This window comes from Manis pentadactyla, chromosome 5 (genome assembly GCF_030020395.1).
Source record: "Manis pentadactyla isolate mManPen7 chromosome 5, mManPen7.hap1, whole genome shotgun sequence".
NCBI classification, from domain to species: Eukaryota; Metazoa; Chordata; class Mammalia; order Pholidota; family Manidae; genus Manis; species Manis pentadactyla.
In genome coordinates, this window is record NC_080023.1 from 34,017,385 (window position 1) to 34,041,518 (window position 24,134).

At 42.4% G+C, this 24,134-nt stretch overlaps 1 protein-coding gene across 9 annotated transcripts in view; it reads right to left on the reverse strand.

Moving 5' to 3' along the window:
• Window positions 1–1,355: 1,355 nt before the first annotated feature.
• The window catches only part of APBB2 (amyloid beta precursor protein binding family B member 2), a 395,114-nt gene continuing 372,335 nt past the window's right edge, over window positions 1,356–24,134 (reverse strand). For all 9 annotated transcript variants that reach the window (XM_057502175.1, XM_057502176.1, XM_036908553.2 and 6 more), the window contains 6 exons: window positions 19,594–19,708; window positions 16,806–16,893; window positions 15,890–15,973; window positions 14,101–14,216; window positions 12,301–12,480; window positions 1,356–4,767 (listed from right to left, as the gene is read on the reverse strand). In XM_057502175.1, the coding sequence (XP_057358158.1) occupies window positions 4,603–4,767; window positions 12,301–12,480; window positions 14,101–14,216; window positions 15,890–15,973; window positions 16,806–16,893; window positions 19,594–19,708 (748 nt within the window). In that variant the 3' untranslated portion in view covers window positions 1,356–4,602. The remainder of the gene's footprint in view (window positions 4,768–12,300; window positions 12,481–14,100; window positions 14,217–15,889; window positions 15,974–16,805; window positions 16,894–19,593; window positions 19,709–24,134) is intronic.

Sequence of the window (24,134 nt, forward strand, 5' to 3'; positions counted from 1 at the left end):
TTGTCACTAAATTATTTTTCTCTTTAGAAATATATGGAGATTCTGAATCAAATGACTCATTAAGTCTGCAGTTTTCTTTGAGAATCTTCTAAGAAGGACATGATTATTACTATCTGAATATTTTGGTAGAGTAAAAAGTGAAAATACTTGGGCCAAAAACAGTATGTGAGCATTCTAGTGAAGACTATTGATTACATGGACATTTTTTTCTAGAGCTTCTAAGAGAAAAAATGCTGCAGAAGTCCAAAGTAATGAATTTACTGGTGTTACAGATACTCCAGTAGCAAATACAGATTATCTGAACTTACCACTATATAATACCTGAAACCAAACTGAAACGTCCCTTGAGAGTAACTGCTTTTGAGAGTAGAGATAAAGGACTGGGGGAAATGCATGAACAGAAAATAGGTACATATCTTAAATTCTATATATCTTCTTCCATATGTATAACAGGTAAATTAACCCAGATTTAACTGGCTTGTTTCTCTAGTCGTCTGTTTGATTTAGGATTTAGTGCCTGCACCTCTATTCTTCATTCTTTGATGGAAAAATACTTAAAGGAAAGATCCTAATAGACTGCTTACACAGCCTTGAGTTGGTGACTAACTAGGCTGTGTTCACAATGCCAGCCTTCCTTCCTGATCACCAATTTATGACAGTGGGATAATTATTTAAAATCTGAAGTTATTTCTAGTTTTTACCAGGTGGAAATGTGCAATAATTAATCAAAGCAGAATCTTATATTGTTAAAATGATTTTTAATTTGAGGTAAGAATAATCTGAAAATAAAATGACTGGTGTGAAGATACTAAACTGTTATTTCTATTCCTGGATATATATGACTGAGATGTCAGATAAATAAGCCAAACATCTTACGCTGCTAAATTTATTCTTACAACATATTACATTTAAATGTGTCAAAGCGGTCAACAGCAGAAGGGGCAAAAAGCAAAACCAAATGTTCTTTTGGGATAAATGAGCTGCTTTGGATGGCAGGGAGTGCCCTCACTGATGAAGTGTAGTTTCTTTTCTCTGAAGCTGAAATTAACTAAACTTCATATGACTGGCTGTGTAACACAAATGTTAGCTGTATTAGGTTAAGTAAGCCTGGCAAACTACAGAGCTCATGGTTTTACTAGTTAAATTATGCTAACATCAGTCTGGGAAATGTTTTTCATGTAGCTCATGAAATCTTGCATTTGTGTTGTAGTACTTACGAAATGAATGTGTCATACAAGAAAAGGAGGAAAGATTAAGTAAGGGTTTCTAGCAAATGACCCTGTATGGAAGTGGCTTATAAATGTCCATCATAAAATCATAAAGTGGGTTTTTTAAAAAAGTAGCACTGCCAACAGTTTATCACCAAGAACTTATTTTAATGGGAATGGTCTAATGTCCCTTCATGCATTAAGACAGACACAAATGAAAAACAATGGTCCTACTAGCTATGGTTGATCTTATATCCAGGTGGAAACAAAGCGCATGTGGACATGTGTATCTTTTAGATGAGATTACACGTGTTGTGAAGGATATAAAAATGTGAAGCACCAAGCAGTGCTTTAAGTTTGCAAAGGAAAGTTTTTAGCCTCAGGCATGTTGGCTGTTCCCCTTGATGCTGCCAAGGAGCACATATATTGAGGTGGCAGATCTGCGTCTAGCTGCTTTTAAAAAATAAAAGGAACTTTAAGCATTTTGCCTTTTTTCTACATATTCCAATAAAAATGTAACTACAAATCATTACAAAAACACCTTTTAGGCAATGGATAGTTCACTGAGATTACTTAGACCTGGATACATTATGAGATAATATCCAGTTAAGATAATACATTAACACAATAATGCAGTATATTTCAGTAAAAATAGAATAAATAAAATAAAAATATTTGAAGCTGTATTTAACAGGTTAATAAAAAATGATAAGACATACAAGGCATAGTGAACATGGCTGCCTGATTACCAAATCACAGATATAAAGAATGCATAGATAACTGAAGTGTCACTACAATATCAGGTAAAACATTGGCATCCTTACACAGAAAAACACACACATACTTTCATACATACTTTTTGGCCATGGCAGAAAGTGTCTGAACATACTGTTTAACATAATTAATTTTACAAAATTAATTGCATTTAGTATGCAGAGCTATCTTCAAAACAAAGTATCTGCAGTAAAGTTTTTAATATGTAAAGGCTATCATTCATCTTAATGCATCCTATAATTGCATATATAAATCAGTTTGCTATTAAAGCTAGCTCAGTATTCTTGCTCCTGAAAACAAAGGAATGTATGCCTTAAAAATTGAACAGGGGGTTCTGGTAGAGATTTCTAATATAAAAGTGGATTACTGGTCCAGAATTTTGAAGTTTATTACACTAAAATGTTTCACTGTGGAGATCAAGATAAAATATAATGATTGAGGTTTGAAGTACTTTTCAAAGGGCATAGTAAGGATTTTAGTGCTGTAATTTCTAATGATTGCCTTGGTTACTTCAGAGAGAACAGTACATAGGCTGGTAAGAAGTGTAATACATTTCTAGAATGGCATCTTTTTGTCATCACACTACAGTGCTAGCAAATAATTCCAGAATTCTGTGAGGGAACAGAGGCAAAAGGCCACTTACCCATTCCATCATGCTTTCTGGTGGCCAAGTACCATGAGTTAAAATATCTCTACCACAAGGAACATCATCTCTCGGAAACCTTGTAAGCTCAACAGGCTCTACTGCATGTAGCATCCTGTCCTCTACAACACATTTGAGGCACACTGCAGGAAAACAGTACTAGACTGAGAGACAGTGACGGCTTTATAATTAATACCCACTGTGAGTCATTTGGACTATTTCCCTACTAGTACAGGGAATTCTAGGATTTCCTGACAATAACTGGATATGCCCAGAGTAATTTTGTAAAGAACTTTCCTAACTGATGTGGAAGTTAAAAGCAGCATAATGTATAATTTATAAGCATAACTTATAACTGAGCTGGGAAGCATGGATCCTAGTTCTGGTTCTCTAACTTCTGACAGATCTTAGGCTAGGTGACTGAACCTCGTGGTACTTCATGGTTTTATTTCTCGAAAGTGTTTAGTACCTTCTTTATTTTATAAGGCTCAAATGTGGTAAGAATGTAGAAACCATTTTGACAAGTATATAGCAGTGGATAAGTGAAGTGTTGCTTTTGTAACTGGGTGTTGTGAAATGTTAATTTGACATTAAAAAGTAAACAAGACTAATATTTAGATTGATCCCCTTAGCAACTTCCTTTAAAAATGTCAACAAGTTTAAATCTGTGTGTCTTTATAGCTAAGACTCTTATCTATAGAGAAACAGAAAAGTGTATTTTGGGGAAACTTGTTAAATAAACGTCTATTGCTCTTATGTATATTTTGCTCTGATAGGAAATTTTTAAATCTTGAAAATAAAATGGAAAAAATATAAATTAAAAAATATATCTTGTAGAGTCCAACAACTTCTAATAGTAAATACATAAGTTCAGAAAAGTTCAATTTAATGTAATTTGTTGCCATGGACAATATATGTGGACAGACAGCTTTCTGGGCAAAAAGTACTGGGGTAAGATTGAGCTAGAGCAGAATCCTGGCAGAACATTTTACTAGAGGTGGACTAACAAACTAACATGGTGGTGGAGATCTAAAGTATAAATGACATTTCCTCAATTCCAAATTGCATATTGGTTAATTATCAAACTAAGGATAAAAGGCAAGAGAGGAATATTTCATTTTAATGTCATTTACATAAAGAATGGCCATAGTGAACTGTAATTTTCTAGCTGCATTGTACGGTATAAGGCAGAAGTTTGAAATATGTCCCACCCAAAATGCATTATGGTTTTGTTAATCTTTTTAAATAATCAGTTTGAAAACCATCTGGAAAGAAAGGCCATTTTTTGTTTGATTTTAATTTCTCAAATTTAGTTTGTTTTTCAATTCTGAAGTTGCATTTTTTTTTGCAATGTCCCACAAACAGCTCTAGACATGAAATGGTGTCCATGTGTCAGAGAGCTTGTCAAGGAAAGCTGCCAGTGGGTTTCTGTACTGATGCCAACAGCCAATTTTTGTCAACCAAAAGGTTCCATGTTATGTAAAGCAAAAACAATTGGTCATCGAGTATTTATAGCAATTCAGTGCTATCTTGTATGCAGTGGCTATTTCAATGTTGAAAACAGGGCAAAGCACTGGAGGAGTTAAAGTCGCTGTGACAGATCCAGTCATGATGACAGTGAAATTAAAACTCAGGCGTCATTCACTCCAAGGACTCAGCTTGGTTCACTAGGAGAGGGGTGGTCACATTCTTTTTCGTGGATGTGAAGTGAAGTGTGACATCATGGTATTTACAGTAAGAAAAGGACCTTCCACTGCTTGTGATGTAACTTACTGACAGCAAAAAAAAGTAGTCATGCTTTTCATATCACGTGATGGTGGCAAGACAGAGAACATGCTTGTCTAACACTGTTGGGTTATGGATAAATTCTTGGAAGACAAAGCATCAGCGACTGAATGGAAGGCCCAGTATCAGTTCATCTTTAGTGGAGCTATTCAGTCTGCAGGTGGACGTCACAGACTCCTTCAACACACCCAGCTACGGCGCTTCTGTGACAGGGCGTTTCTGTTTCAAAGTGTCAATGAGGGATAAGACCCCTCGTTTCACATTGGTTGTGACTCTTCTGGTCACCGAGTCTGGCGGAGGAGGTGGTCGAACTTTCTGTGAAGGCGGCCTGGCTACCAAGCACTTCTGGTATCGTAACTGAAATAAAACAAAAAGTGTTTATTGGTCACTAATAAGGCATCATCTCTTCTTGTTTAATCTGAGTTTAATTCAGCACCACTACATTTTCTCCCAAAAGTTAACAACCCAGCTCCTAAACATAAATCCAAGGGTTTGTTTTTTTCTTAACGTGGGTGTTTTAATTCTCTTAAAAGATGATTAAGCTCAACAAAGATGTGGCTTTTTTTTTATAGAGGTACACACAATAAAATGCACAAATCTTAGTGCGCAGCTTAATTTTGACATGTATATATACTCATGTAACCATTGCCCGGATCCAGACATCAAACGTTTTCATTTAACTTCCCCCTTTCACTTGTTTCATCCATCTCCCACCCCTCCCCTATGGCAGCCACTGGTCTGTCTGTGTTTATGAGTCTTTTTCAGTTTTGTTTGTTCCTTTGTTTTGTGTTTTAGAATCCATATATAAGTGAAATCATATGGTCTTTGTCTTTCTCTCTCGGACTTATTTCACTTAGCAGAGTATCCTTTAGGTCCATCTATGTTCCTGCAAATGGCAAGACTTCATTCTTTTAAGGGTAATGCTCCATTATATATACGTTCCACATCTTTATCCATTCATCTATCAACGGACATTTAGGTCATTTCCATATTTGGGCTACTGTAAATGATGCTAGGGTAAACATTTGAGTACATGTATCTTTTTGGATTAGTGGTTTTGTTTTCTTGGGTAAATTCCCAGAAGTAGAATTGCTGGGTAATCTGGTATTTATGTTTTTAGTTTTTTGAGAAATTCCATACTGCTTTCCATAGTGGCTGTACCAACTTGCAATCCCACCAGTAGTGCCCAAGCGTTCCCCTTTCTCTGCATCCTCACCAGCACTTGTTACATTTCTTATCTTTTGGATAGTGGCCATTCTGGCTGGTGTGAGGTGTATCTCATTGTGGTTTTGATTTGCATTTCCCTGATGATTAACAATGTGGAGCATTGTTTTCATGTGTCTATTGGCCATCTGTATGTCTTCTTTGGAAATGTCTATTCAGGTCCTCTGCCCATTTTTAAATTGGATGGTTTTTTTGGGGGGGGGTGTTGAATTGTATGAGTGTTTTATATGTTTTAGATATTAACCCCTTATCAGATACATAATTTGCAAATATATTCTCCCATATAGTAGGTTAGTAGGTTGTCTTTACATTTTATTGATGGTGTCCTTTGTTATACAGAAGCTTTTTAGTTTGATGTAGTCCCACTTGTTTATTTTTGTTTTTGTTTCCCTTGCCTGGGAAGATGTATCCAGAAAAAAGTTACTAATGATGATGCTAAAGAGTTCACTGTCTGTTTCTTCTGAGAGTTTTATGATTTCATGTCTTATATTTAGGTCTTTCATCCACTTTGAGGCATTTTTTTTTGTATGGTATTAGTGATCCAGTTTCATTCTTCTGCATGTCACAGTCCAGTTTTCCCAACACCATTTATTGTAGAGACTGTCTTTTCTCCAGTGTACATTCTTGCCTCCTCTGTCATATATTAATTTGCCACATAGGCATGGGTGTTTCTGGGCTCTTACTCTGGTCTATGTATTCCATTGGTCTATGTATCTGTTCATTGTGCTGGTTCCATACCGTTTCAATTACTATAGCTTTGTAGTATAGTTCAAAACCAGTATCATTAAGAAGATCACTAGGCTCAACAAAGGTATTATGGCTTTTTCCACCTTTTCCTTTCATCCATCTCTGCCCTCTATTTTTCTCTATATTAATAGGCTGCAATTAATATACCTCAAAGACAAAGAGCTAATGAAAAGAAAAAGGATTGGGAGAGGTAGTCTTAGTTAAATTTTCACCAATGACTTGTACATCTGTGTATATGAGGTGAGTGCCCATGACTAACTGAGGGAATATAAAGGGCATTTTGAATCTAGGCTCTATCACTTATGTGAACTGTATATATAACTTACACATACTTACACAGGCAAGTTATTAAATCTCTGGGTCTTAGTGTCTTCAGTGTAAAATGGCTGAAGAATAGGGATCTTTACAGAGGGTGTTAGGTTTTAAGGAATACTTGCATAATGCCTAAAATAGGCCTAGCAACAAGGAAGGCCTATATAAGTGTTTGTTCCCTTCCCTATTTCCTGCTTTCATTGAAAAGGTTCATGTATTAAAATTTCAAGATACATTTTATATACAAGTCTAAATCCTAATGGATTAATTACTAAAAATCCACTAGCACTGGCACCATGGGCAGTTTTTATCCTTCAGAAATAGAACACAATTCACCTGCTTTCATATTAATGCAAAAATAAGTAATCCTTCAGAATTCTTTGTATCCTGGTATATTTGGGTTAATCTCCTGGCTCACAGCCCTGGAGGGGAGATGGTCCGACTAACACAGGCCAGTGGCAGAAAGAAAGCTGAGTGATGAGTGCACACCACCATGTCTGCCTTCCCGTCTGCCTCCTTCCTGCACCACCCAAAGGTGTCTGGTAAGATGGACGTCAGTTGGCTCTCTCTTCTCATTCCCCACCTTTGCCACCTTCTGTTCAACTTAAAACTTATCAAATGCTTTTTTCTCCTACTCTGAGCACTTGAAAATAACTCTGTGGCTGGTATTTTTAAATATCTAAAATATTTAAATCTACTTAAGATTAGTAGGCTCTTTAGTACAGAGTGAAATAGGCTGGTGAGTCTCCTGAGAAGCATCAACTATCTACAGCAAGACTGTGTCAGAGTGCTCTGTCACAGCCCATAAGCCACAAAACTATGAAATCCAATCATATGAAAAACAACTTACTAAGTTTCCCATGTGAGGTAGCTTAGGTCTGAATCACCCCACAAACCACACACTTCTAAAGCATGGATTTATAAATGGGCAGGTGTGGCAAAATGGTACCCTGGACTGGGGATTTCTAATGTATGTATGTATGTCCAGTGTTTACCAAAATTGTACCTGGTGAATTTCATTAAGGATCCCTCTGTCTTATGCTAAATATCACCAAAATCCCTTCACAGCTGGGCCTCTACTACACAGCTGCAAAATATGCCTAAAATAAGTAGATTCAAAAGAATGTGTTAACACCATAGATATTTCAGATGGAAAATCAGGCACATTTAAATAAAGAGGAGAGTCACTGAGTTAGAAATGCTGGATTCTGAGTGTAGAGAAAGGTGTGAGTTTATCAGTATGCCTTGTACTGGATTGGCTGGTTGCCCAATTACACAATTAAAATGATAAGCAAATGAGTACAAATTGTTTCTAAGAGAGAAAATGAGTCTGGAAATCAGAAAACAAACTGTAACCAGTGATAAAGCTAATTATTTGTCATTGGCACTTAAAATGTATAATTAAGGTTAAAAGCTATTGATTTTATGACTAAAACCATCTGTTACGATCCTTTTCAATTTCATGAAATACCTTAATAATCACCCTCCATGTCCCCTTGGCTGAACTCTCTCGCTTTCTTCACCCCCCTTTGGTTTTCCACGCCTTGGTCAGGCGTTGCCTAGTGGCTCCTCTGCCCCACTCGCTCCCCCCACTGGCCCTGCTCCTTTGTATCCTGGCATATTTGGGTTAATCTCCTGGCTCACAGCCCTGGAGGGGAAATGGTCAGACTAACACAGGCCAGTGGCAGAAAGAAAGCTGGGTGATGAGTGCACACCACCACGCCTGCCTTCCCGTCTGCCTCCTTCCTGCACCGCCCAAAGGTGTCTGGTAAGATGGACATCAGTTGGCTCTCTCTTCTCATTCCCCACCTTTGCCACCTTCCGTTCACCTCATCCTTTTCCTTTATTCTTACCCAGCAGCTTACAAAAGAGAGAATTACCTCCACTTCCCTAAACTCCGCCTACTATTCCTGGATTCTTAGTGTCTACTGACTAGTCTCAAAGTTGCTCTAATCCCATTAGGAGGCTAAGCCCCAACCCTAGGCTCTTGATTTACCACCAACTACATATATATGTGATTCCCATTAAATTGGCTTTACTGGCACATTCCCTAAAAAATGTACGAATCTCCCCCATGGTAAAACAGACCCCTCAGCACTGTGCTTCAAGGTACCTCTTCACTGTCAGACTCTGAGACTGATCTACTTTCAGGGCCTCCACCTCTTTTTTCTCCCAGCCACTTCTCAATCCAGTGCAATTTCCTGCTTTTATTTATAGCACTCTCTACACTAAAAGAATTTTGGTTTGTGTGTCTACCCCATATATCTAAGCTCCATAATGCAATATCTTAGTCATACTTGAATTTCCTGGACTCCAGCCCATAAATAGTGGATTGAATTAAGAGAAACATAGTTTGCTTCAAATTCAGCTTTCCTCATCCCAGCCAGGTGATTCTCTACCCCAGATGTCAAATCATCTGCTCCTGCTTACTCCACTGCCACACTCCTGGTGTGGATCCTCCAGCACTCTCATCTGGACCAGTAAATTGGAGTGGCTGGTCCCTACCTCCCCACCTCCCTACCTTGGCTGTGTCCTTTTAAACCATCCTCTACTTTTTTTTTTTTGAGTACACTTTTAAAACCTAATAGGATCAGTTCAGTCTCCTGCTTACCAGTCTTTGCTGAGATAAACACTTTGGCATGACATCACAGGCCCTTCATAATATGGACCTCACCTCCTTCCACTGGGTTCCAGGAACCCAACCTGCTGTTTCTAGAAAACACCATGGATGCCAGACTTTGATGCCTACATTCATACAGCTCCCTCATGTTTACTAGAACTTCCTCAGTGCTTGGCATAAGAGGTGCTCAAAGGATATCTGTGGAATGAATGAGATATTTTTGTTTGTCTGAAATCATATAAATGGTACAAAGAGCACTGGCTCAGTTACCCAGAAAACTTGGGGTTAAATGCAGGCCCTGTCACTTAACCAACTATGTGTCCTGGGCCCCTTTATTTCCTCTGAGCCTGTTTTCTTATAAATAAAACAGAACAACTACCTAACAGCATTGCTATAAGGCTTGTGTTCAGAAAGTAAATAAAATATTTAAGAACAACTCATTTAAGGCAAGCATCTGAACCATTCATTATTCAATACACTGTACTTTAAAAAAAAGTACTGTGTAGAATGAAATAAAAGGCATCCAGATTGGTAAGGAAGAAGTTAAACTGTCACTGTTTGCAGATGACATGATATTGTACATACAAAACCCTAAAGAATCCACTCCAAGACTGCTAGAACTAATATCTGAATTCAGCAAAGTTGCAGGATACAAAAGTAATTCACAGAAATCTGTTGCATTCCTATACACTAATGGTGAACTAGCAGAAAGAGAAACCAGGAAAACAATTCCATTCACAATTGCATCAAAAAGAATAAAATGCCTATGAATAAACCTAACCAAGGAAGTAAAAGACCCTGAAAACTACAAGACACTCTTAAGAGAAAGTAAAGAGAACACTAATAAATGGAAATTCATCCCATGCTCTTGAGTAGGAAGAATTAATATTGTCAAAATGGCCATCCTGCCTAAAGCAATCTACAGATTCAATGCAATCCTTATCAAAATACCGACAGCATTCTTCAGTGAACTGGAACAAATAGTTTTAAAATTCATATGGCACAAAAGACCCCGAATAGCCAAAGCAACCCTGAGAAGGAAGAATAAAGCAGGGGGGATTATGCTCCCCGACTTCAAGCTCTACTACAAAGCCACAGTAATGAAGACAATTTGGTACTGGCACAAGAACAGCCCCACAGACCAATGGAAGACTAGGGAGTCCAGATATAAACCCAAGCAAATATGGTCAATTACTATACAATAAAGGAGCCATGTACAATGGGGAAATGACAGCCTCTTCAACAACTGGTGCTGGCAAAACTGGACAGCTACATGTAAGAGAATGAAACTGGATTACTGTCTAACTCCATACACAAAAGTAAACTCGAAATGGATCAAAGACCTGAATCTAAGTCATGAAACCATAAAACTCTTAGAAGAAAACATAGGCAAAACTCTCTTGAATGTAAACATGAGCAACATTTTCATGAACACATCTCCTTGGGCAAGGGAAACAAAAGCAAAAATGAAAGTGGGACTATATCAAGCTGAAAAGCTTCTGTACAGCAAAGGACACCATCAGTAGAACAAAAAGGCCTCCTACAGTATGGGAGAATATATTCATAAATGGCATACCTGATAAGGGGTTGACATCCAAAATATATAAAGAACTCACGTACCTCAACAACTGAAAAGCAAATAAGCTGATTAAAAAATGGGCAGAGGATCTGAACAGACACTTCTTCAAATAAGAAATTCAGATGGCCAATAGGCACATGAAAAGATGCTCCACATCACTAATCATCAGGAAAATGCAAATTAAAACCACAATGAGATTTCACCTCATACCAGTTAGGATGGCCAGCATCCAAAAGACAAACAACAAATGCTGGTGAGGATGTGGAGGAAGGGGAACCCTCCTACACTGCTGGTGGGAATGTAAATTATTTCAACCATTGTGGAAAGCAGTATGGAGATTCCTCAAAAAACTAAAAATAGAAATACCATTTGACCCAGGAATTCCACTCCTAGGAATTTACTATAGGAAAACAGGATCACAGATTTTAAAAGACAGATGCACCCCTATGTTTATCACAACACTACTTACAATAGCCAAGAAATGGAAGCAACCTACGTGTCCTCCAGTAGGTGAATGGATAAAGAAGATGTGGTACATATACACAATGGAATATTATTCATCCATAAGAAGAAAACAAACCTACCATTTGCAACAACATGGATGGAGCTAGAGGGTATTATGCTCAGTGAAATAAGCCAGGCAGAGAAAGACAAGTATCAAATGATTTCACTCATCTGTGGAGTATAAGAACAAAGCAAAAACTGAAGGAACAAAACAGCAGCAGAATCATAGAACCCAAGAATGGACTAACAGTTGCCAAAGGGAGAGGACTGGGGAGGATGGGTGGGAAGGGAGGGAGAAGGGGAATAAGGGGCATTATGATTAGCACACATAATGTGGGGGGGCATGGGGAAGGAAGTACAGCACAGAGAAGACAAGCAGTGATTCTATAGCATCTTACTACACTGATGGACAGTGACTGTGATGGGCTATGTGGTGGGTGGGGACTTGATAATGGGGAAAAGGTAGTAACCACAATGTTGCTCATGTGATTGTATATCAATGATACCTTAATAAAAAATAAATAAATAACTAAGAACTGTGTTGGTTCCAAACAGCACCAACTCACACATGACCAACATTTCTTAATTGTGTACGGAAATTAATTAGAGATCAAGAATAGAGAATTCTCAAATTGTGACTTTGAGGATCACTGTTCTCAATGTGACTGGTGTCTCTGTGGAAACTGGCTGCATCTGGTCCTGCTTCTTCCAGGTGTCCTTGCCTCTTGAGATGGCAAACTACTTATCATCACTGATTCCGTCCACAGGAATGAGAGTATTATACAGTAAGGGAATACTTTAGAGATGAGACTTTTTTCTTTTAAATTAGTAACTTGGCTTTGATTTGCAGCATACAAAACAAAAGCAAAGGGATGAGGGCCGAACCTGTCGTGGGATTACTCACCATGCAGGCAGCCTGCACTGCCTCGGACACATTCCCGGCATTAGGCTCGCACCAGAAAACATGGCACTCAAAGTGCTGGTTCCCAGTGTCCATGATGAAGGCAAAGGTGTGGACATCCTTCCCGACGCCCATGAAGGACAGGAATCGCACACGACACTCCACTAGGATTTCCTCTTCACTCTGCAAGACACACTGTTCAGCAGCCTGCTCTCTGTGAAGCTGGACAACAGTCACAAACAGGTTCAGATCTTAAATCACAGAATCAAGCTTAGAGGGGCCACACATGGGAACTGGTATTAAAAAAATAGAGCCAGACTGATTTAGACAGGACGGGTATTTTTCTAGACAGGCAAGTTTCTCATTGTGTCTGGAGAGGCCATCACTGCTGTGGGTGTCTGATCCCAGACTCCAGACTTGCCCTCAGCTACACTGCAACCGTGGTATGTGTGTTCTGTTCTCTGACCACTACCCTCCAAGACTGTGACCTCACTGTGGGTAGGAACAGCGTCATGCGCCCTTCTTACGCCTTGCCCATACAGGGCACCCAGTGGCTCAAAACCCATTCGCCCCAGTGAACCCACTGGAAACCCCAGAGCATCACGGAAAGAAGCCATGGGATCTTCTTCCTAAGCCAAGCAGCACATTGTATCATATTTCCCTCTAAAACCGTGTAAAACAAAAAGTTACCACGTCATTTTTTTCTCTTTCTCACAAACTGCTATCCATATGGCATCCATATGATGCAGTGTAAAGAAATGTTCAGAATTCATTCTTATGAACACATCCTTTGCAGCAACCATATGCACTTTTGAATTAGTAAACACACCCGGAATGTTGACTTTTGGATCACTAACATCTTGACTTATTAAGCATTCACTCAGGTGCAATGGAATTGCTTAACAGGCAAATTAAGTTAGTCTGAGAGGCTGGGAACTTTTCTTGGGAGAAATGATGCTTAAACTGAGATCTGGGAAAGGGTGGGTAGGTAAAGTGGCAGAGCTCAGAAGCAGTAGCACTTGCAAAGATGGTCAGGTAGGAAGGGGTGTGACATGTTTGAAGACTTGAAGAAAATCCAGCATGGCAGGCTGGACAGGCCAGCACGATCAGCGAGGGTCTTAATCCTCTTTAGACAGGGAATTGGGCTTGAAGGTGACCTGCTAGTGGACAGAAGCAAGGGGAGGCTGAGGACTTTATATAACAGGTACTTCACAGAGACACCTGTGAATGGTAAAGTGGTAAAGAGTCAGACTTTGCATTTGAATCCAGAGCCTGCTATGTCTAGCTGTGTGACTGTAGGCAGTTACTTAACCTTTCTGTGCCTCAGTTTCCTCAATCACAAAATTGGGATAATTTGGGATGAGGCTAATGCTGGCCTCTCTCAAGATAACCAGCAGCCCCTGCTACTACTGACAAGACATGCCACAGGACACTCCATGTTAGAAGCATCTCCTGTGTCCTGGCCCCAGTCAGCACTGAAGCCTGGAGAGTGACCAGAAGACCAAACCCCATTAAAGAGCCATTGTGAGCATCATACAGTCACATCCGGCAATGACTTCAATCTCTTGGGCACATGAGAGGGGATCAGGAGCACCCGAACAAGAGCTTCTGAGAAAGCAAAGATGTGCAAAGATCCAGACACAAAGAGCAGTATGTTTTATTTTAATGTAGGCTATTTTAATCATAAGCAAGCATGACTTCCCAAGGGGTCAGGTCTTGGCTATGTGTCGAAGTGTCATGGAAGGTTATTATGCCCCAAACCTGGAGCCCAGACAGGCCCCCTACATCCACGTTCCTTCTCACCTTCTCACTGATGACAGTCACAGTAGCATCGGCCACGTTCATGTTCACGGACGGCCAATCCTCCTTGCTGGATGAGGTCGTAAGTGTTTCTATGGCATTGTTTAGGGTATCCATTCCTGTGGATGGGATGGGTAATTGAAAAGGTTCCTGAACCTGTTCATCACTCTCAAATGTGGGCTCAAATCACCCAGAAACAACTGTACCCAAACTGATCTTATTTTCGTAGCCCTAGAAGACATCTCATTTGAGCATTTCATTGCTGAAAAGAAAAGAAAAGCCAGCTTTTTTTTTTTTTAACAGACAGAGGAGTCACAGGAGCCTCCAGGGATGCAGTGTGTGACATCCTGTCTCGTGGGGCCACAGTCTACTTTCTCTCTCTCCAGATCCCCCACCCTGGAGTGTATGAACAGTACTCAAGGCAATGCTGCCTTCTTCCAGGCAAGGAGCCTTGGGCAAGGGGACGCAACAGGAGCCAGCATCTGCGAGACCATGCTGATTCTCCTTCATCTGCCTTTGTACTTAAATATAGCCAAGCTTGGAAGGCACCTATACGCTAGGGCTATGCGTTATTTAATGGGGGGCCTTCCCCTGAGGGTTCCCACAGGCACTTTTTGTGGGGCAGGGGAGGGGTGGGATAATAACTTTGAGATAAAAATTCACATACCATACAATTTATTCATTTAAAGTGTATAATTCAGTGGTTCTTAGTGTATTCACAGAGTAGGGCAGTCAACTTTAGAACTGTTTTATCACCCAAAAAAGAAACTCTGCACCTTTTAGGAGTCACTGTCCGTTTCTTCCTAGGCCCCTAGCCCCAGGACACTACTTATTTAATTTCTAATTCTAGAGACTTGCCTACTCTGTACCTTTCATATAAATGGAATCATACAGCATGTGGCCCTTTGTGTCTGACTTCTCTCACTTAGTATAATGCTTCCAAGGTTCATCCACGTGGTGGCATGTTTCAGTACTTCTTTCAGCCAAATAAAACCCCATTTATCCTTTTGTCTATTGATGGATATTTGGGACCCACTTCTTGACTATTATGAATACTACTGCTATGAACATTTATGTATAAATTTTTGTGTGGACAGGGGTTTTCGCTTCACTTGGTATATGGGTAGGAGCAGAACTGCTGGGACAAACGGTAACTTCATGCTGAACCTTTTGAGGAACTGCCAGACTGTTTTCCAAAGTGGTTGCACCATCTTACATTTCTCCTCAGTAGTGTACAAGGGTTCAGATTTCTCAAGAGTCGTTTCTACCCTTGTAAAGGCTACGTCTCCCAGCTTCCTTTCAACTTGGTATGGCTAAGCAACCAGGTGCTGCCCCTGGGATGTGAGCCGACTGCAGGGTCACACCCTGAAAGGGAAGCATGAGGGCTCCCTCAGCCCCTTGTCCCTGCCCACCAGCTGACAAGGACTAAAGTGCGTTCCCTACCCAAGAGATGGAAGCCCCTCTTGAGAAATGGCAGAGCCCTTCTGCAGCCCTGGATTGTGCAAATCTGGACTGTTGGGTGAGTAGATTTATGTGTCTTCCTTATTAAATTGCCTGTATTCTGGGGCCCACATGTCAGAGCAGCCTAGCCTGCCCTCTATTGCTCTTTTGATCAGGACTGCTTATGTGCTCTGATTGGTGACAGTGCAAGGGCCTGAGTCAAGAAAAGGGAGTAAAGAAAAGATGCGAGGAAAGGGAGTGAAACAGCAGACTGGACCTTTTGGGGAGGGCAAACACCTCCTAAGAGCTCTCAAACACTTGCAAAGTAGAAATACATAAATGTTTGACATACCGACTGGTTTGTCTACAGGTAACATGCCCAAATACTGCACATGGAACTTCTGGACCAGCTCAGTCTTTGGTGTTGGAAAATCTACTACAGAGAACAAAAGCAACACATTTTTCTCAGTGGTTCTGACAAACACATAAAATCCAGCCATCCCTCTGTGTCATCAGGAATGCCCAGACCACCACCTGTGCATAATGTACTCTTTCGGGAGGTAAATGCAGCAAACTACTCTATGCGAATGGCATCTCATGCACCAGACACTGGTGCTCTGTCAGTCAAAATCCATTAAACCTTAATTTCTGGGCAGGAAAGCATGTGAAAGCAGCAACTGGAATCTACAAGTTAAAGCAGCTACTGTCTCTTTGATATATGCTAAATAACAGATTTTGACGTCCTCGTTGTTAGGTGTGCTTGATGCCCAGAGAAAAGGTAATCACTGATGGCACAATCATCAGCAACAGGGAAAATAAACAGAATCACCCCAAATAGTAATCCATATATATTAGTGGCAGGTGTACAACATAATGATTCAACATTTGTATATACTGTGGAATGATCATCACAATAACCCCTAGTTAACAACTATCACTATAGATGGTTACCAAAAAAAATTTTTTTTAATATCAACTCACATATTTTTTAACTAGCTGGTCCTTACCCCAGGCTGTACATGAGTTACAAAAACACTGAAGACAATATTTTTAATCCTATCCAATAACAACACAATTCATCCTGACCCTTTATTCCTCATCCTACAGACACGAAGTCACCTTTCTGCCGTGGCAGGGCCCGGAGTACACGCTCAGCATATGGTTGTCGAGCTGAACACGGGTTTTAAGGAGACTAGAAACACCAGGGACCCATGGGAGACCCTTCGGCTGCTGACTAGCCATCCCGAAAAAAGGTGTGGCCAACCTACCTTGCAAGGGGACGTCTAGACTCACACTGGGTCTTTCCTGTAAGGAGCTGCACGCCAGGGCTTTGGCATTTTTCCGTTCGGCCATAATCTGAAGAAGAGAAAACACAGCTTTGCCTCATGGTTACAGATTTCATATTTTCAGCTATTCCAGCCAGTAAGGTGTCTGAGTGGATTTCACTTCAAAGTTGGACTGGTGTTAGTGTATTGCCTGACTTCTTCCTCTTGTATCACTGAAGCTACATGTTTTGAGAACTGTGCTCATTTTCTCTCAGGATAACAGGTGAATGACTAGGCCTCAGAGGAACAGTCTCCTAACTGTTTGGAATTTATTCTTCCATTCAGCAGGCTTTCACCTCCAGGGAAACCCATGCAAATATCCCCCAGCCACTGGTGGACCTGCTGGCCTACTGTGACCAGTGGGACACAGAGCAAGAGACTTCTCCCATGGCTTACAGATGCTGACTTTTAGGTCCCCATCAGGGCTCTGGGGACAAAGTACATGAGTTCAAATCCTACCTCCACCGCATACTAGCTGAGTGACCTTGGGCAAGTCACCTGACCTCTTATGTCTTATTTACTTGACTATTCATGGGGACAACATTTATGCCCCTGATAATAATGTCACTTCTGAGGATTAAATATAAGCACTCAGAAATATTAGCTGCTATCATTGTTGTTATTCTCAAGCTGTTTAAACCTGTCAGTTGTCTACTAAACTCTCTCTCTCCTGTTAGGGGCACTAACATCTCCTTTACTGAACAGTTATCACTTTTCACTCCTGTTTACACAGTGCTGTGCATTTAGGGCCTGAAAAAAACCCACATTTCAATGGCCCTAAAAGTAATTCACATCTTCATTCCCATCCCAAATTTTCCATTCCAGGTGGAATAAAGTCATTTCCTCCCCAGAGCTCCACTCCGCCCATCTCTAGATCTGTGTCTGGGATAGCACGCAAGACACCTGCTGACAATAATAAAATGAAATATTTATTGAGCACTTACTCTGTGCCAGGCCATGTTCTGAGGGCTTTCCACTAGAATATGAGCTCCACATGGGCAAGGGTTTTTTTTTGTTTTGGTCTCTGCTGTGTCCTTAGAATAGTATGTGGCACATAGTGTTCAATTATATTTTTTGCATGAATGAATGAAGAAAATGAGACCTGGGGAGTGTGCTGCAATGCTGCAAAAGGTGCAGCCATGTTCCTGGCCTGTCGATGCAAGAATTGAATAGAAGCAGGAATAAATGTGGTGATCTCTAGACCAGCACCCATCCTACATGTTCTGGTCACCTGGGTCAGAGTGGCAGAGACGTGGGCTATTTCCTTCAGGGCTGGGAGAGGGCTCCTGGTCCCCACCCCTCCTTGGCAATGATGGCTTGCACCTGCTTTGCTCCTGCTGCTCTGTTACCAGGCTGGGCCATGATGGTGGCTGTGGCTGGGCCTTGCTGGCTCAGGAGGGGTTGTGGGAGTGAGGCTGGGTCATGACATCAGCCTCAAACCAGAAAGGGGATGTTCAACAGAAGCGATGGCAGAGCCCTGTGTTTAGATTCACTAAGTCAGACCGGGGAGTGGAAAGGCCTGGCTCAAGGAAATGGGTTACAATGTTCTGGGGATTTGGCCGACCACCATCTGAACACAAGCCAGAGGGTGAGGCGGTGGAAAAGCACACCAATCACCTGAGCACTGTATCCTTGGAGAGCAAAGGATGGAGCAGCCCATGGTCTGTTCGCTGCCAGCTAATTGTGGAAACACTTCCTTCCGGGGGAACCAACCAGACTCTGCCCAAAAGAGGAAGGTTAGAAGCTGGCAACCACATGATCTCAAGTGGCTGAAGAGATGGGGGCAGGAATGCTGGAGAAGGGAAGAGGCAGCACAAGGATTCAATGGCAGACACCTGGCCAGCACCTCTGAACACACCAGGTACAGCCCACAGCTTCAAATACAAAGGCTGCCCCACAGTGAGACAGAATGGAGGGATCTTTCTCTGTTACCACAGACCAACATCTCAAGTAAATACATGCAGGGTCCAGAGAGGAAGACTGCTGGTCAGCAGAAGAACTCTGTAACAGCCAGACTGCTCAGTAACAGAACAGTCTCTTGAAAAGCCTAAGACTCTGTCATTTGAAGTTGATAGGAGACAGTGGAAATCAACAGAAGCTGAGGGTGGAGATATTTATATTGAGGATTTATATATATTTATTTAATGCTCTGTTGGAGGGAAGAAGCACAGGATGAAGTTGGACTGGTGACGCCTAGCTGTCTCCTCTCATTATGAGGCTCTGTGACTCTGGGTAAGGAAGCGGGACCTTTACCAGTGTGAGAAAGTGACAACAGTCCCATCTACAGGTGGTCGGCATTTCCATGAGCCACTGTGTGTCCAAAGGAAGTCAGCGTGTGCCCGTGGAAACCTCCTGCTGCCCGCATGTCCATGGACGCCAGGCAGCCTTCTCTTACCTTTCCTTCCCCTGTGTTTACCCTCAAATCTGCCCTGATCCCTTTCCCCCTTTTCCAGTAGGATAGGTATATACATTTCTGCCACTGGACTTCCCACTATTCTATCCACCTATTTTACCCGCCAAACTGTGGGAGGGACTGAGGCTGTACTCATTTTATAGATGGAGTGCATTTAGAGCAATGCCTGACACACAAGAGAACCTGAACTAATGGTTAAACAAGCAGCCTGTCTGCTTCTCCCTGAGCCTGATGTGCCCCCTCCTGCCCTTTCCCATCCCCTCCGCTGCTCAAGCAGTGAAGACGCAGGATGGGCCACCGTGCCCTGAGCCACCTTACCTTGGAACAGATTTCGTGGAGACTTGTGGCGATGGCTTTTGCTGGTGTGTCACATCGAAATACATGACATTTCAAAATTCTTGTATCTTTGTCTCTTGCTACATAAGCAAAATCTCTGCACAAATAAAAATTTATCAGTACATTAAAAAAACGAACGTTTACCAACACTCATTCTAGTTATAAATGTTAGCTGACCTAGTGGCCAGCGTAAGAGTGGTGAACAGTGTATGCAATGGTTAAAAAAATTAAGTTTTGACAGATACCAACAAAGGAACAATTTTATGGATATTAGGAACTCATTCTGAGTAGAATAACTACAATGTTCCCCAAACTCAGTCTGTTTACCTCCTGGAATCTCTAACAACCCCAAATGAAAACTGAATTCTTTAGGAAGCCTATCTAGAATAACAACAAAAATGATTATAAATGTGATAATTACAAAACAGAACACAGGCTTGAGAAAGCATGAATTGGCATCAGTGATATTATGACAAACAGTGGTGTGGAAGCAGAAGAGTGGGCTCCGACGTGTAAACATGTGCACAGAGAATGGATCAGACCTGCAGCTGCATGGGAAAGCTGATAGGCAATCACAGGGCTGGCTGGAGTGCAGAGGCACCAGACTGAAACCCTGTCAAAGGTGCCTGATGCTGTCAATCACTTCTCATACTCTGGAGCTCAGGGCGACAGTGGTAGCATCCCACTATTTATTGTAGCTCCGATGCCATGGTGAGCATGCAGCTGGCACCAGATTTTAGCATCTGTTTTGCTGATGAAAAGGACACTGACTGTGACATTACCTGGCTTCAGAAGAACTCTGCTACACAGCTAAATTTTTGCTGTTATTATTGGAGGACAGTGGTTTAAAGAGAAAAGTGTTTATACAAAGTCAGTATCCCAGATTTACCCATCTGGAGCATAATGATTTCTTTGTGCATGTTGCTAAGCCAGGATGCTGTCTATGGATAGGACCACAGATGAATTTATTGTTCGTTATTTCTGTTAACGTAAGAACTGGCAGTCTTTTCACAGACTCTGGTAGATTCTTTCCCTGGCATATCCTTGGCTTCCTTGGGAGGGCACAGGGATCTACTCACTGGACACAACTGGCCACCATGAAGGTGGGGCTGCAGCTCAGGGACATCTTCACCCAGCTGCCCACAGGGACTTTCACCGAGCTGGTCCATGCCTGACGTCGATATCTGCTCTCCCCTACCTTCCATCCTTTCCTCATGTACTGCAGTTGGAGTCCTCCGCACTACAACCAGGAGGCCTTCCTGATTTCCTCTTTCCTCCTGAAAATGCCCTGACCCCACCCTTTCCTCACCAGCCCCACCGCCACTCAGGCATGCTGAGCAGGACTGCGCCTTGGTCACACTGGCTCCCAGCCCTGGCCATGGTTTAGGGTGCAACCGATGCTAAGTGAGCACCCTTCCCAGTGCTGCCCAGCAACCTGGATGCACTGCACTTAAGCCCCACAGGTATCTGCTTGCAAGTCTGTCCCCCCCGACAACTCCTTGAGGCTCTGTGAAGATAATGTGCCTTATTCCTTGCCAAGACGCAGTCCTGGCCATAACAGGGACTGAGCGCTCCTTCCTTCCTAAAGCATAGGGCCTGCAGCGTGTGTCCGGATTTCCTATCAGGTAAGCTGGCCCACAGTCAGCAGTGTGGACCAAGACAGCTGAGGGGTGGGTCTGGGCAAGGAGCTGGGCACAGACTTTGAAGGGTTAGCACAGTCACATGGCATTTCTGAGGCTTTTCATCATAATCTTAACCACCATCAAGACAACATATTACTTAAAAAGGAAGAGAAAGTGTCACTATTGGAGACCATGCTCAAAGGAAGCCCTGTTTCTATCCCCCACACCCACCTCTGACTACTTTTCTTTCCTAGATGGATCCTAAAGTAATGTATGCATTGCCTCACCACACAAAACTGCTTTCCTTCAAAATTTCATGTTCAGCCACCATTTTTCTGAGGCCAAATCTCTTTGAAGTTCCTATGGCCACCGAGGAAAGTCCAAAAACCTTAGCCTGGATTCCCAGAGTTCCAAAATGTGTCCCACTAACTCTTCCAGCATGCTAACTATCCCCCGGGGGCTCTCCTGTCTGCTCCAGGAAGGGGGATCCCCATGTCCACTCGAGATATCTCCCCTCACCTGGTGCCCACTGGCCTCCCTGCACCGCCTGGAGGGCACCACTGCCCAGCGAAAGCCTGCCTGGCATGTGGCTTTCAGGACCTTGCTTGGGCCTAAATGCTTACAGTATTTAAATTCTGTACCACAAAGGATAAGAGCTTGTTACTATCCTTATAGTTACTAAACAGATCTCACCTGTGTCTGTCCTCTCTCAGGAACAATAAGGAACAGCCAGAGGGCATTGAATGGGTTTTAGGCAACCCCACTTCCAGCCCCACTGATTCCACTGAGCCATACAGTGTTGGGCGTGGAGCCTAACCTCGCCTCTAAGTGAGGGTGTTGTTGAAAAACATGATTTCCAAGGTCCCTTCCTGGCTCTGATACTCTCTTATGTCAGTTCCAAGATCCATCCTGTTCTCTGTGACTGCTGGCTGGCCTGCAAGTGTAGCGACTGCAAGGTTACCACCAGGGACGAGGGAACAGGCCCTGCATCAATAAGCAATGGATCATTCCTATCAAACTTCAACACTGTGCCCTCTGTTCTTTCATATGCAACCCCTTAGGAGTAATTTTTCTAAAAATTATTATTATTCATCTTCATTTTCTCTTGGCACAGGAGAAAGTGATTAATGCCTAAGGCAACCATCTGGAACCCACATCTTCTCCAAGGAGAAGCTCACTGACCACAGGCTTTATTTGGGGGATTCTGATAATTTTTTCTTTTTAAACAGCTTTGTGTTTTCCTGTTCCTTTCTAGGTACCTGGCTAATAGATCAGGGAGGTAGAAATCTGTCAGTCCACGACAGTCCACAACTAAACCTCTGGTGGCTTCATCTGTTTCGCAGGAAAAAACAAGTGTCTCTTCTCCTCAGTGTGGAGACCAAGAGCTATGCCTGTCTATCCAATTATTCCCACGAGACACATCCTGAGTTACCCTGAAGAGCTGACAGCCCGATCCATGGGGACCTGTAAGGGGCAGCAAAGCCTCTCCTTCAGACCCGGAACACAGACAAACTGAACAACTTCCTTTGTGTGAAATAAAATACATGGCTGATCTAATCTCATTACTATTCAGAATGAAATCCGAACATCGCCCAATGGGCTGCTTTAAAAGCTTGGTTTTTCTGCACCTGATATCTAAAAAAGCCTGTTGTAGTGACAGAATGATGACCCTCCCAAGATGTTCACATCCTAATTCCCAGAATCTGTGAATATGTCACCTTACATGGCAACAGGGGCTCTGCAGATGCGATTAAGTTAAGGATGGGGCTGTTAGGCCTGGATTATCTGGGTGGACCCAACACAATTACTGGGAAGGAGAAGGGCAATTTCCTTTTAAGTGAAAGCGCAGGTGCAGGGCCAGCAGCCAAGGAAGGCAGGCAGCCTCCAGAAGCTGGAAAAGGCAAGGAAACGGGTTTTCTCTTGGAGTTTCTAGGAGGAATACAGCCCTGCTGATAGCAGGATTTTAGCCTGTAAGACTTACTTTAGATTTCTGACCTCCAGAAGTAAGAGAGTAAATCTGTGTTGCTTTAAGTCACTATGTTTGTGGCTGATTTGTTACAGCAGCAATTGGAAACTAATACAGCTGCTAGTTGGCTTTATATTCTAATTAAATTATGACATGGCTAAAAAGACTTATTAAAAATTTCACTTCCACAAATGCCTCTGAGGCACTATATGTACCAGGCACCAGATATGCAAACACAAGCAGACAAGGTTCCAGCCTAGGAAGCCCATTGTCTAATGATACAGACATTAGTGAGATTTGAGCTGTATCTTTGCATATAAGGACCTCACCAGGGTAAGAGGCACAGTGAATGGTTCAAAGAACATTCAAACGAGCATGAGCAAAGGCACAGAGGCAAGAAAGCCCCCAGACTGTTTGGAAGAACCCGCAGTCCTGTGCATTCACCTTTGCTACTGCAGTGGGGGCCGTGGTATGGCTGTAGGAAGGTTGTATCTGTGTCTACCAAGAGTCTGGCCTTTCCTCTGAGCCATCTGAGCCTTGTAATATGGCATGGGACTCATCTGATGTGTTTTCAGAAGCTCCTTCTGGTGGAACAAGGTAGGCTGAGGAAGCAGCTCCTTGGGGGCTGCTGCTATGGTTCAGGTAAGAGGATGGACGAGGTGCAGGCTAAGCTGGCATCTGTGAGACAGGTACAGGAGGCAGACGGGAAGGAGGTGTTAGAAGGCCACTGCAGGACTGATGGTATGGTCGATGAGGGGGAGACTCTGGAATAACCAGGGTCCCTGCTGGGACAACTGAGCACCCTCACACTGCGGGAGCAGAGGAGAGGGTCTTGGTGGAGGAAGCTGAGGAACTCCAGGGCAGACAGGAAGTGTGAGGTGCTTGAGAGGCTCCGGGCGGCCGGGCCTAGCAAGCAGGTGGACACTTAGTCCTTG